This window comes from Hylaeus volcanicus, chromosome 2 (genome assembly GCF_026283585.1).
Source record: "Hylaeus volcanicus isolate JK05 chromosome 2, UHH_iyHylVolc1.0_haploid, whole genome shotgun sequence".
Taxonomy (NCBI): domain Eukaryota; kingdom Metazoa; phylum Arthropoda; class Insecta; order Hymenoptera; family Colletidae; genus Hylaeus; species Hylaeus volcanicus.
In genome coordinates, this window is record NC_071977.1 from 29727208 (window position 1) to 29740609 (window position 13402).

At 41.2% G+C, this 13402-nt stretch overlaps 2 protein-coding genes across 7 annotated transcripts in view; both read right to left on the reverse strand.

Moving 5' to 3' along the window:
- Nucleotides 1-403: 403 nt before the first annotated feature.
- On the reverse strand, nucleotides 404-1733 carry LOC128884976 (39S ribosomal protein L12, mitochondrial). The gene is made up of 4 exons (XM_054138704.1): nucleotides 1535-1733; nucleotides 934-1168; nucleotides 731-859; nucleotides 404-646 (listed from the first exon to the last, which is right to left on the reverse strand). Exons 1-4 carry the CDS (start codon nucleotides 1594-1596, stop codon nucleotides 530-532), a joined length of 543 nt encoding a protein of 180 aa, XP_053994679.1. The 5' UTR covers nucleotides 1597-1733; the 3' UTR covers nucleotides 404-529.
- Nucleotides 1734-3543: 1810 nt separating this feature from the next.
- LOC128872342 (cytohesin-1-like) overlaps nucleotides 3544-13402 on the reverse strand; it is a 26337-nt gene continuing 16478 nt past the window's right edge. For 3 of the 6 annotated variants that reach the window (XM_054114945.1, XM_054114941.1, XM_054114946.1), the window contains 4 exons: nucleotides 8565-9170; nucleotides 6769-6880; nucleotides 5866-6096; nucleotides 3544-5000 (listed from right to left, as the gene is read on the reverse strand). In XM_054114945.1, the coding sequence (XP_053970920.1) occupies nucleotides 4825-5000; nucleotides 5866-6096; nucleotides 6769-6880; nucleotides 8565-9170 (1125 nt within the window). In that variant the 3' untranslated portion in view covers nucleotides 3544-4824. Of the gene's footprint in view, nucleotides 5001-5209; nucleotides 5280-5865; nucleotides 6097-6768; nucleotides 6881-8564; nucleotides 9171-13402 lie in introns of all 6 variants that reach the window. The other 3 variants (XM_054114943.1, XM_054114944.1, XM_054114942.1) reach the window with 3 other exon arrangements.

The window sequence follows — 13402 nt, forward strand, 5'->3', positions numbered from 1 at the left end:
AACCACCCCTTTCAAGGTGTTACAACATTTTTGGGACACCCTGTATACATTCAAAGGCCATTTTCAGTACGATTTGGATTGTTACTAAGTAGTTTAAATTAATAATAATATATGTTAACGTTCAGCGTGTCGACAAAATGGCGAATTGTTGTCACTATCCTTGTCGTACATTGGTGCATTCTCACTCGCGCTCGGCGCATACGTCTATCCTTGTCGCACACTGTTCCGTTCTCTCTCGCTTTGGGTACAAACTTGAGCGTTTTTCCACCGATGGCGCCACTGATACTAACACGCAGTCACGTGGATTTGTTGCTGTAATACATCGGCTTTTTTAATGAGCTATAAATGATTGTTAGAAAAATGTTAAACTGGAACACTTGGAAAAATTATTTTCAAATAGCAGTATAACAAAGAAGGTGCTTTTATTCGGATCTCATTCGGTCTACAAATCATTACAAAATGCTATCAGAGTTTTTAAGTGATTTCCTGGGTTCTAATTAATTAATTTATGTAAATTAATAAGTAACAATTATACAATGTCCGCTTCACCACCCACTTTTTCTATAGTTTCCTTTAATTTTTCTGCCTCTTCTTTCGAAATATCTGTCTTCACTATTGCTGGTGCGCTTTCGACAAATTTCTTGGCCTATGCATAAGAAGAACGATATGGCGAGATAATCGAATATTTCGAAACAAGTTGAATACGACGCTAACAAATCATGTGCATTACCTGTACAAGATTGAAGTCTGGCATTATATTCTTCATTTCCTTTATCAATGCGACTTTATTTTTGCTCTCAAAACCTGTTAATTTAACAGTGAATGAAGTTTGCACTACTTGTTGTTGAGCTTCTTCTTCCTAGAGCAAAATTATTATACATATATGTATCCATTTCAGATTTTGTAATGGCCAAAATAGAAAATTTCACATACTTCTGGTTTGGATAAAGCAGCAAATCCACCCATGGGCATTATAGGTGCATCTGGTAAATTTAATCGTTTCTTTAATACTTCACTTAGTTGCGCTACCTCTACGAGATTCAAAGAAACTATTTGATCTGCTATTTGATCTACTTTGGAACTAATTACTGATTCCTTCTCTGGTGTAAAAGAAGGTGATACGAAAGGTTCACTGACAGCTGTAGCTGCTTCTGTTCGTTGAGCAATGCTAAAAAACAAGATGGTGTAAAGATATTAGTATTTGTTTAAAATGATAGTAGTAAAAGGTGGGAACAATTTTGAAACTGGGTTACAAATACCTCAAGCAGGGTTAAATTAATTTGTTGTACTTTCCCCTACTTTCGAAACTATAAAAATTGCTATTAACAATTAGAACCAAATATACTTATATTTTTGAACTTAATTCGTTTAATTGTATCACACTAATACATGATTAGTCGAATAAAATCTACGTAAAGCATTAAATTCTTTGAGCAAAGTTAAAATTCATTGTTACTTTTAATGGTTTACACTTTACATGATTCATGGGTATACTCGAAAGTGAGGTTATGTACCTCAGGTTACATATTCCTACCATTTATGAAATTGACGAATGTGATGGATGTCCCGTCGAGCGATATATCGTAGCGTGTTCATTGTTTATTTCAATAATGATACGTTTCAACGTTTAAACAACAAATACTTGCATGCGAAGAGAATTATTGGTGAACGTAGAAATGAAATGGAAGTGCGGTCAAACAGAATCGATCACGTGACTATGCTTGGCTTAATGAGCATGCTCAAGCATGCTCTAGCATAGACCGGCATAGACCAGCATAGACACAAGAATAAAAAGAGGAGGTATAAATGTAGTTTTTGGACACGGTTAGCAACGGTTAGTGACGCCTATTTGAGAGGGAAAATCAGTGAGAATTGTGTCTAGTTTCTATTGGTTACATTTCAACGCATGAACCATTGGCCCGGTTTTTTATTCAAGATACATATATACATTTATACAAAGGGCAGGAGATGTGCAAATTTTGTTTACCTGTAAAAGAATCCGATAAAGAAATATTCTCCGTTAAGTTTCTTACGAAATAGAAATATTTATTATGTTTAAATTAATACATATAAGATTGAACGTACAGTACACAGATCAATACGAATACATAACGGTTATCGAGTGAAAATAATATACAACAAAATGTACACATTTTTTTGCTATAAAATTTTTTTTACACAATTCTTATACCGAATCAATTATCTTACCGATTACAGAAGTTTATATCGTTCTACGCGTATGTCATTTCCATGATTTACCCAAATTTCTATGCACAAGAAATATACTACAAACCAACATTTGTAATGTATTCTGCTAAACTACGAGATTAGTTTTGATTTTGCTTTTAAACAATTTTGATAGCATCATCTATATTGTTCTTTAAAGGACAGCTTTATACATTCCCTTGTTCACCAAATTATTTCATGGTATTTGTGGTATCGGTTTATAATAATTGGTCGAACAGCGTTTCGTTGGAAATTTACGGGACGCTGTAGTATTATGGTCTCCCTTCCGAGAAATGGCAACTCGATGCAATAGCAAAGATAATCAATTCGTCGTTTCGAAAATAAATGTATTATCGACGAACAATTTTTAAAGTGAACACGATACGAAGGACGTTAACGAATTACCAACGTAGTTCGTCTAAACTAATTTTACGCAGCTCCTACCTCACGTATGGATCAGTTTTTATATCTAAATTCGTTTTTGATAAACCACTATCGATACGCCTGTAGCATTAATCCATCGACGCGTTAGTAGTAAATAAAAAAAGAAAAAAAAAATAGAAAAGAAAATGTAGTCTCTGTACAAAACCAATTCAAGGACGGGTCAATGGCCACGAAACAATTATTTATCAATCTAATTGAAAGTGCGTTTCTTCGTGACTGTGATGGGATATAAATCATTGTTTTTTTACCACAGTTAGATTTTGCGTAACGTTAAAAAACTTATACTCTAGAATTACTTCTGGGTTTTGTTATTTAACGTATCGTAGTAAGGCGTTTTCGATGTTCAACATTCCCTTGCACGTAGCAAAAAGACAACGTAAATCTTTGAATTTTCATTACCTCGTACTCATGTTTACGACGGATCTACTGTTACAATTAACTTGAACGAGATCTCAAAGGCACCCGCATCGTTATTCTCTCTATTTTTTCATTTTCATACCGACACCAAACGCGAGTGTGGTTTAAGCTCGCTAGGACTCACGACAATCGTTAAACTGGAAAGAATCTATGTTCAAAAGTCTCTAATTCCAAGACATACTTGTACGTTACTTTACACTATAGACGAAGAAACAAGGAGCAAATACAATGACAAAAGTTACAAAATTCTAATATCTGCGGGTAAAAATAGTTTTACAAATATTATTGTGACTAGTAGTAATAAATATATATCGAAATATGGAGAGACTATTTTCGTCCATTAAAAACATTACAAAATTGGTTTCAAGAAATTGGATAAAAAATGTTTCATCGTATTCTCTATGGCTTTCATGTAAAGATTATTGGAAGAACTAAAGTAAAAAAAAAAAAGTAATCTCTGTGTAACTTCGTTTACTTTGAATAACATAGATAAATCTTTTCAGCATTCAATTTTTAACATATGAAAGATTTACTGGATCTCGATTATGCTTTATGATGAAATGTATGTCAGGCGACTGTAAATATTGTTCAGGAGGCAGACTCTTAATTAACTGGATTTCATCAAATTACTATTCATTTCTAACACAACTATTAATATATTGCAATATGTGCACGCGCGCGCGCGCACACACACACACACGAACGCACGCACTCACTTTCACACAATATATATATATTTATATATATGTACATTAAACGAAAAGGAAACTATGTCGTTTTTTAATCTACAGTCCCGCAATTGGCTGAACATACCATATTCGCAAACTGTACGATAATGTGCAATCCAGAACAATTCTGGAATATTATGGAAACATATTACCTACCTTATCCGTATAAGTTTCATTTTTGTTTTCAAATAAATACACGACTATCACATTAACACACGTGTCTTACCGATTCAATTCTCGCGAGTTCAACAGAGACACGAGTTTTTATCCCACGATACACTTTCGTTCTTTTTACAATTTTCATTTCTCGTTTTCTATGGAATACACGTGAAACGATATTTACGTACGAATAATCTGTGCAAAATAAATATTTCACGCATCTCGAAGTGATTCGGAACGAAGCTTCGTTAATCGTCTAAAGCTGCCAGGAAACACGAAAGATTTCACTCTTTCCGATTCGTTCTCTCGTTTCCAATCACAGCAGGAATATCGATCGTACGGTAGTATTTCTCGGTAAGATACACGCGCTATACTTTGCTAGGGATTTAACGAGCGACGGAGAAACACGACGATAGAAAAACTCGATGGTTGTCATCGTCGTTTCTCGTATCTATCGATCTTGTGCTCGCCCGATACTTTCGTTTACTCTCTGGCTTTGAACGCATAAAATAAGTTGAGCGCCTTGCATTTCAGGGAACTCGAACACTCGAAGTCTAGCGTCGAATTTCTTTAAATAATATACCTATCTAGACCACTAAGGCGCAGCGAGTTTTTTTTTTTTATAGAAAATGTAACACCGAACGACTATCAAGCCAATGGCATCGTTTTTCTCTCTCTTCGTTTTTGTGACTCGTTTCCCGACTCGTCTTCGTGTCGTATACGACGAAAGCTACGCCGATGACGAACCGTCGCATAGGTAACCGTCAAGTTCTTCCTTTCCTGCGAGATTCTCAGCAGACGCGCCGATCCTTCGCTGAGTCTACGAGCGGCTTATTCGTTTGATTGTACTTCACGATCCATAACCAGCGACGTAGGTTCGTGAATAGACAGTCTTTTGTCTCACCAAGCTTCTTTCGAAGCTGTCTACGTGGCGACGTTTAGCTCTTCGAGTGTACGTTGGTCTTTTGTGCTTTCTTTTTCCTAGCCGCCAGCATATCGTAGAACGGGTTTTGCGATATGCTTTGTCTGTAACAATTAATCAAAGTTAAACACGCAAAAAGAAGTTACGTAAGTGCAACGACGATCGTTATAAAGCGGCCGATGCGATTAGCTTCGACATTTAATAGGATTTTCGGGATGATCCTGTCAAATTTCATAGAAAAATTGTACTTTTTCAACGTAGAAATTGATTACGATTGATACGACATTCTCAGATCGAACGCGACGCGACTTACCCCACGCATTTGATCCATTCTTCTTTTTCTTCGTCCGTGGCCGCAGACATTCTGTATACCGTATGCTTACCTGGAATAATAACAGGAGAATAACAGGTACGGAAATTTTGTTCTATTTACCGGCTGCGCGATATTAATTGTTAGAAAGTGACTTAGAAGACGCGACTGTTAACTGATGACAGTTCCGTGACTATTTTATAGTTTCTTTTTTTTTTTCGATTCGCATGTCATTCGATACAGGAGTAAAGCCGGCGACTGACTTGCAACAGAACGCTGTAATGTAACTGCTCGGCACGAATTTTACGGTTCGACACCAACGTTACATTACAAGGTCCTTTTTGGAATCACGAATGCTCGCTTCGAACTCTCGGCTGAATTCTCTTTCAATGCTTCCTACTCGGTTCAGTGAAAAGTAGACGACGAAAGAGGTTCGTCAAAAAACCGACAGACCAGTGGAGCACGGTTCGTTCGTCACTTGCTAGTCCGCCAAACTAAGCGAATGCTCGCGTTACATTACAATGTTCTGTTGCAAGTCGGTCGCCGGCTTAAGGTGTCGTATGATCCGAGGACCGAGTCATCGTTCTCGATAGCGTTAATAAGACCAAAACGATTGTTTACAGATTGAACGTAGTTTAGTTTCCGCAGATCCGTTATACCTTCGACAACTTTTCCCTCGCTGTCCGTTTTGCACGCCTTGATGAACTCGGAACCGGCGGCGTACAGCTCGAAGCAGTGCGGTTTGTGCCGGTCTTGCACCTCTCTGACCTTGATGTTTTCCAGTGGAATGATGCCTCGTGGCTCCTTGTCCGTGGTGTACTCGAAGTAATACAAACAGTTGTCGTTCAATATGAACCATCGTCTCTTCCAACTCTTGTAACGTCCGCCTGGAACAGTAAACGGAAAGTATTGAAGCTGAGGATCGATGCACGATTACAAACGTGTTATTTACCTGCTGTCTCCGTCAGGGCAGCAGAGGGACAAAGCGATACGATATAAGAAAAAAGTAGGTTCAGAGAAGCTTAACGATCATTGTTTTGTCATTGCTAAGGTGTTTTCCTGAAACAGCGATCCTCCAAATCACCGACTTTTGCGGTCTCTTAAAACGTACCAAATAGATCTTTTTTCTTTTTTTTTTTCATCGAAAGTACATTTTATCGCTAATTTGATCCCGTGTATACGCGTGTGCGCGTGTTTAAGGGCCGGGAGTCCCTATGTACAGTCTCGCGACATCCTACAACTAACCACCGGGGATATCTTTGGAATGCTTCGACGTAACGCCGAAAATATTCGAGTCATCCGAGGTTCGAAAAATCTCCACAGGCTAACAGTTTGAGAAACACCGAGAAACGCTGTTCCAGGACGTTGTTCTCACTCGTTCCTTTAATCCTATACAGCGCATCTATTCACTTTCAATTTTACACCGAGGATCGAAGTACTCTATTGTACGTGACTTTGATTCCCATTTTCGCTGGCGACTGTTTATGTTATCGACGCTTATTATTTGGCTCGTCCTATGTGTCGCCTCTGTAAGGTTCGCCTCGACACGTGCGTAGGATTACCTTGTTTCCAGAGCCAACCTTCCTTGTCAGGGTTGAAGAACGTGTGCATCAAGTCGTTACCGTCGTCTTCCGGTATCTTGAACGGTTCCGTCTTTATACTTTCGTACAGACTCTGGAAAACGAAACAACGGACACGTATAATTTTTTGTAGAGAAATAGCTGTACATTATTGGCCTAAGTCATTTTACCGTATTCCACCGGCACTTTCGTATCATTGCCTTGTAGCCATACCCTTTCGCTAAAACAGATTCTCGTCGGTGACGGACTACGTTATGTACTACTTTTATATCGTTATACCTATTTTCGAGAACTGCCATGTTTCCAATTAACAGAGTCGGTTCGGGCTACACTTTCAGGAAGGGTTTCAATTGCCTGACAAAATACGGTAAAAGTGCTAAACTTTACATACGCGTAACTTTTAAACCGTTGGATTCCTGACGTTAAAACTTTTTAAAAAGTTTCATGAATTCTAGGGATGAAAAATTTTCACTGCCAAGGACGTATATATACGCCCACGAGAAATGGGCTTGGAGAACTATTTGTATTCGTTAAATCATTCTTTTCTTAAATATCATCTCGTAGGGGATGGTGAGACGAACCCTTTTTGTACGTACAGTTTATTTATAGCGTGCTTAGTTTCGAAAATAAAAATTGAGAAGTTGGAAGTTCGTTGGAAAAATTGAATTTCAGGGAAAGGGTCATCCAAGTTTTCAATTTTTATCTCTGAAATTAAACGTCGTATGAATAAATTATAAATATAAAAAAGTACAAGGTGGTACTTTTTTTTTTAAATTCGATTGTTTGAGTGTTGTTCTTTTTTTCTTTAAGAAGATAGCAACAGAATCAGCTCACTACGAGATCTCAGGAAAAAGGTTTTTAAGGTTTTTAATTTGTATTTTTGAAACTAGACGTCCTATGAATAAACTGTAAATATAAAAAATGTTCGTCTTATCATACCCTATAAGTTGATATTTTTTTCAAATTCACACCTCTACGCCTCTTAGAATTTCCAGCGAAACTCGTCCCGCGGCCAAAGAGTTTATTATAATTTTATAGTGCCCCGAAGTACAGTTTAATCCAACTCCCTCGTCGAACGTTTTTCTAGATGGTATCGGAATTTCGAATAGATTTTGGCTGCGTCTAGCGCTGGTCGCGACGCACCGCGGCACTTCGCGTTAAATCAGTCATTACGGAATCAATGAAACGTACTTCCCTGTTAGCCCCGTATGCTCATCTAACAATCGCGATCTGGACACCGACTCGCGAAGCGCGCCAAACCAATTGCTTTATATCCTGGTCACGAATCACGAATCATACGAGCCATACGAGCGTACCATACGAGCGTACCATACGAGCAGATCACCTTTCGGTCGGTTCTATGCACGCGATGACGTACGTCCGTTATCGCACGCTACAACATTATTCAATTGTTTGTCGTGCTTGCAAGCGTCTTCTTGCCTCTCGATCGATCGCACGTTCTCGCTACCTGCGGTTACCCGAGACGATTTTTAAAGAAATTTCGTAAGATTTGAGCGTCGCGCGAAGCAAACACAGCAAAATTCCTTTCGACGCCGTGGGGTTTTTCTTTGGGAGTAAATTTATCTCGATTAGGAAGCGCGCAAGTCCTTTTGTTGGCTTCGCGACAGAGTGTCCCAAAATTGTTGGAGTTTCTTGAAAGGGGTGGTTCGAGGGGGGTGATTCGGAACAACTTTTCAACATGTTTGGGACACTCTGTATATTCAAACCGTAAACTCTTAGCATGAGATCTATACGAAGGACAATTGATTGATCCTTACCACGAGAAGTTGGCGAGGCAGATCCCCGCCATTGTTGATGCCACGATTCATAGATATGAACTGTTCGACGCTGGGCTTATCCTTGACGCTCGGATTGTGCAGAGAGGTGTTCAACATGATGATGGCGAAACTGAGGACGTAACAGGTGTCCGTGTTGGTGAATATGTTCGGATTCAATTGGCAGTACCTCTGCGCGAAGCACTCCATCATTCGGTCGATCTTCTGCGCTTCGCCCGGCAGCCTGAACGACCACAAGAACTGCCGGAGTGCCTGGACCAGGATCAGGTCCGTGAAGTCGTGTAGCTCGACGAACGCCCGGAGCACCCTCTCGTTGAAGTCGTGCCGTTCACCTAGGTAGTCGCCGATCGCTGTTTTGTTCAAGCCTTCGCCCTTATAGAGGAACTGGGCGACGTCCTCCGGGGTCGGGGCGAGGAGGTTGTGTTCGATCAGGTACTCGATACCTTTCTTCGGGTCCATATTGAACTTTTTCCGACCGATCGACGTTTGCTTGGCCTTGTTGGATGGCTTTGTCTCGTCGGCCACGAGTCCTCCGCCCTCCATTGCCTCCATCTCGGCCACCACTTCGCCCAGCTCATCTTTCAGTTGCTGAAAAAGGAAGACAGGTGTCGGACAATCGCATGACAACGGCTACCCTCGCTCTCGAGGATGGATTCGTACGTCGTATTCCCGATACGTTCAGAACCGTGCAGCGCGAAATCGAATTCCAGACGGGAATCGATCGTGTTCGATATAAACAAGACGAGTGTCAGGCGTCGAGACGTTCGGAATAGGCCTGCAGAAAACTCGGATGTTTCGAGTTGCTCGCGAGCCGAGTCGAGCTTGAGACCCAGTTTTCGATCCGAGTCGCGTACTCGGAAGAAACGAGCAGCTCGAAGGAACCGAGTAGCTCGGGCCAAATACGCTGTTTAGATCCAATTAATTCAACAGAAACACCTAGCGTTCGTTTTATTTCTTAAATCTCTTCTAACACGGGATGTCTGCGTACCAATGGGTTCAACTTTATCGAACCGACGTACTTTCGAATATCGTCCTGTTACGATCGTGCTTTCAACTAGGTTCAGGAAAACTCTCGATCCTCGCACGAAACGGTCGGAATATTCCGAAAAGGAACACGTGTAAGCGCAAACGCAACGCAGCAGAACGAGAAGCATCGTTCTTCTTGTCGTACGATCGTTTTCTCTTTTATCGAAGGTATTTCACCCAATTTCCCGCGGCACGGGAAACGAACGAGGAACTTTATCCAAGACTTTCCACGAGGATGACACGGTAGCACGGAGAAAATCGATGACCGCGCCCATTCGTGTAATACCCTCTTGGCGATTTTTGTCGACGTCGGAATTGGAAACGACGCGAACACGCGATCGTGAAATATTTGTCGAAGACCGGGCGTACGTCCGATAAAATAATCGTGGAAACGGACGCTCGTTGTTTTCTATTCGACATTTTGTTATTCGACGATGAGATTAGCTTCCATCTATGAAATATAAAAAAAATAACGAGGCGCGTACACGATGCACCCTTCTCGAGGAGGAAAAGCATCGGCGATGACATCGTGAAGAGGAATGAGGAGGGTGCGGGGCAGGCAGAGGAAAGACGTTATCCCGGTGTTATGTATAACAGTCGCGTTAAGCGCGTTATACGCCGGTCTATTTCTCATTCAGGTTTCTCGATCGACGCGACGGTTCGCTGGCAAGGAAAACGAAATTTCCGTCTGTGCTATACCCACCACTGATATAAATACTGTTTTACATTCGATACAACCAGGAAAACGTTTCGCGTTGTATAGTAAAGTGTAAAGGAAGGAACACGGTATGTCACTGGTCCTGTTAACGGTAAATAGAAGCGTGCGGAGTTATTCGGTTCGTTCCCGACGACGTTAAATTTCTGGCAGCCGAAACGAGAAAGGATCAGAGAGACCGGAAGTGGTCTTTCGTTATCTTCGACGGACCTCGTTAACGGGTTACCGGCACGATACCGTACCCACAATAAGTTGGTCGTCTGTGGGACATTGGTATTGTCTGTTATGCCACCGCGTTCCTTTTGTCCGGTTCTCGGTCGCATCCGGCCTGAGCCACGCGCATTCATCGTCGATGCGTGAGAAAATGGCGCGACTCCTGCGTCCTGTCTGGCTTTACTTGGCTCGGCTTCATTTCGCTTCACCGCACGAGACGCGAAAACGCGAATTCTCCGTATGGGAAAAAATCGATCACCCCCACGCCCCCCCTCTTCTATCCTGACCTTGAGTAACATCGAAGAGCATACCGCGCGTATCCGAACGAAGAGGATGTATCGTTAGGCGCGTAGAAGAATGTCGTGCAAACCTGAGACGTCGTCCGAGGACGATAATTCAGTCGCGTTGAATGCGATGGAAATAGAGAATAAAACGTCGGAGGCATTTAAAAAACTCAGAATTACGTATAATTCCGTATAATTTCAGTTCGCGTCGGGCACTGTGTAATTTCCACGAGAACCTCTGGATAATGAGTACGCCTCGCAGACATTTTTCCACGGTTCGAGTTTAACGAACCTTAATCTTGACTTTTTATTAACGCTAAACCTACCGACGTTTCACTGGTACCTATTTCTACCGTGGTCGGATAAACTGACTAGTTCTTTAAAGGCCCTTACTGTGAACGATTGGATCGAATCGAGCAAAAATTCAGTATGCGCGATTTAATCCACTTAAACGGCATACGCGCGCTATTTATTCCCTGTGGCGCAAGGGTGATCTTTATTTTTATACACCGACCCCGGAGGAACTTTTATTAATCGTCCATACACTGACCCCTTGCACGTAGAAAAAGTCGATTTGCTCCTTTCGAGCAAATCGGGATCAACGCTTTTACCGCGTCCCTTCATCGACGTGCGCGATTTCAGTAATATCGCTGACAACGCTGCGGAATTACAGTGGGTGTAGAATGTATTCGTACACCGACCGATTTCCCAAAAAACTTTTCTGTGAAATTGTACGTTTCTTAACTTCTTTTTTTGTAATCAATGATATTTTACATATTCACGGAAGTCTCTGAGATAGATATAGTCCAAACAACATTTACTAGTTGATATAATTTGCGAAATTAACAAAACAAAAATGCGAAAAGTGGGTAAAAGTATAGAAGCAATAAGTATTTGTACGATTCTGATGACGAACCATTTAGAGTAGAGTTTGTAACGTGAACGCATTAGTTTATTGCTCCGTGCGAATTAGAAAACATCATATTTCCAGTAAAGCACTTTTAAACAGTTGTCCGAATACATACTGCTTCAACATTTCTATCGATTAATTGTTTTTTTCTTGTTAATTTCTCGCTTATACAAAATACCTAATGCATTCGTACTGTATCTATTCTACAGATTTCCGAGAATATGTAGAACGTCATTGCTTATCAAAAATAAGTTAAGAAATTACAATTTTACATAGTTTTTTTTTTTGGAAATTGATCGGTGTACGAATGCTTTCTACACCCACTGTATGCATTTCGATAGAAAATTTTAGTACTTAATAGCTGTTACGAAATACCGTCCGAACGACGCTGTTTGAAATCAACGCGATTCTACAATCTCGGCGGAGAGGAAGCGCTCCTTTTTTTATCACATCCTGTGCAGATCACGGCGAGAACGTTGCTCTTCCGCGTAACCTCGCGTCGCATTGCGATGCATCCACTTCGGAATGCCCTCCACCGTTTATTTATCTTTCCTTTTCCTTGTCGAATGAAAATTGTCCTCGAAGCAATTATCAGCTACTCAAAGGTCGTTTGAAATAGCAACAAGTTGCGCGAAATAAAGTTGTTTACGATTGCAATGATGTTTGCAGCTTGAGTATAGAGTTGGAAATCATATTAACACTATGCGTGGCACCACTGTGGTCCCACTGGACCGCATAACGTTAAAATGAAAACAAAGAGTGATATCCCGTTGTCGACGCATCCCATCGGTGTAAATGGACAAACTACCGGCGAAAGTTGCGTGAAATAAAGTTGTTTACGATTGCAACGATGATCGCAGCTTTGAGTACAGAGTTCGAAATCATATTAACACTATTCCGTCCGCACATCAAATCGGGATTTTTTCACTTGGCGCCGGAAGAACTGATTGATAGTTTTCGCATGGCACCACTGTGGTCCCAAAACAAAGATGATATCCCGTTGTCGATGCATCGCGTCGATGTAAACGGACAAACTACCCGGGGAAGGGTACATCTCGCATATCGGGTGAGAAAAGGGTAACGAAGGAAAAGGAGACGCGCGATTGTGCCAAACGTAAACGTAACCGCGTGGTGGTCGTGCCAATTCGTTGGATATTCTCGTAGAATGTCACGAGGTCGACCCGAGGTCCTATAGCACGAAGAAAATAGTCTGCGAAGATACTTAGAGATCTCGCGTGCCGAATTGCGCACTCTGCTTGACAACAAGACGTTGGTAATCGACCCGACTGAGAACATAATTTTCACCGCAGGTGACAGCGAATAGGACCCGAACGAAACTTTCTCCGATGCGTGCGCGTCTCGAGTTGGCTCTCGGTCGGTTGGTGAATTTGACGTTGTCTCCCGATTATATCTTTAACTCGGCTCATGTACCACGAACTGCATAAACTAAATAAACTCTGACAATTGCTGTTACGAAAGAAATAAGATGGAACGGTTCGCATTTTTCTGTTGCGACGCTTTCTCTGTTCCCCTGTAGATTTCTACATTTAATATGTTCGCAGCGGCGTGTACCACCGGTGGTTCACATTAATATGTTCCATCGGGCGGCGTGTACCACCGGTGGTTCACATTAATATGTTCGCAGCGGCGTGTACCACCGGTGGTTCACATT

What these genes read in the sequence shown, in the direction of transcription:
- LOC128884976 (XM_054138704.1), bottom strand. Translation starts at nt 1,596, where the DNA reads ATGAACACGCTACGATATATCGCTCGACGGGACATCCATCACATTCGT. An exon ending in ATTCGTCAATTTCATAAATG is followed by an intron (nt 1,169 to 1,534) that starts GTAGGAATATGT and finishes CTTGTTTTTTAG; the next exon opens with CATTGCTCAACGAACAGAAG. An exon ending in CTGCTTTATCCAAACCAGAA is followed by an intron (nt 860 to 933) that starts GTATGTGAAATT and finishes ATTTTGCTCTAG; the next exon opens with GAAGAAGAAGCTCAACAACA.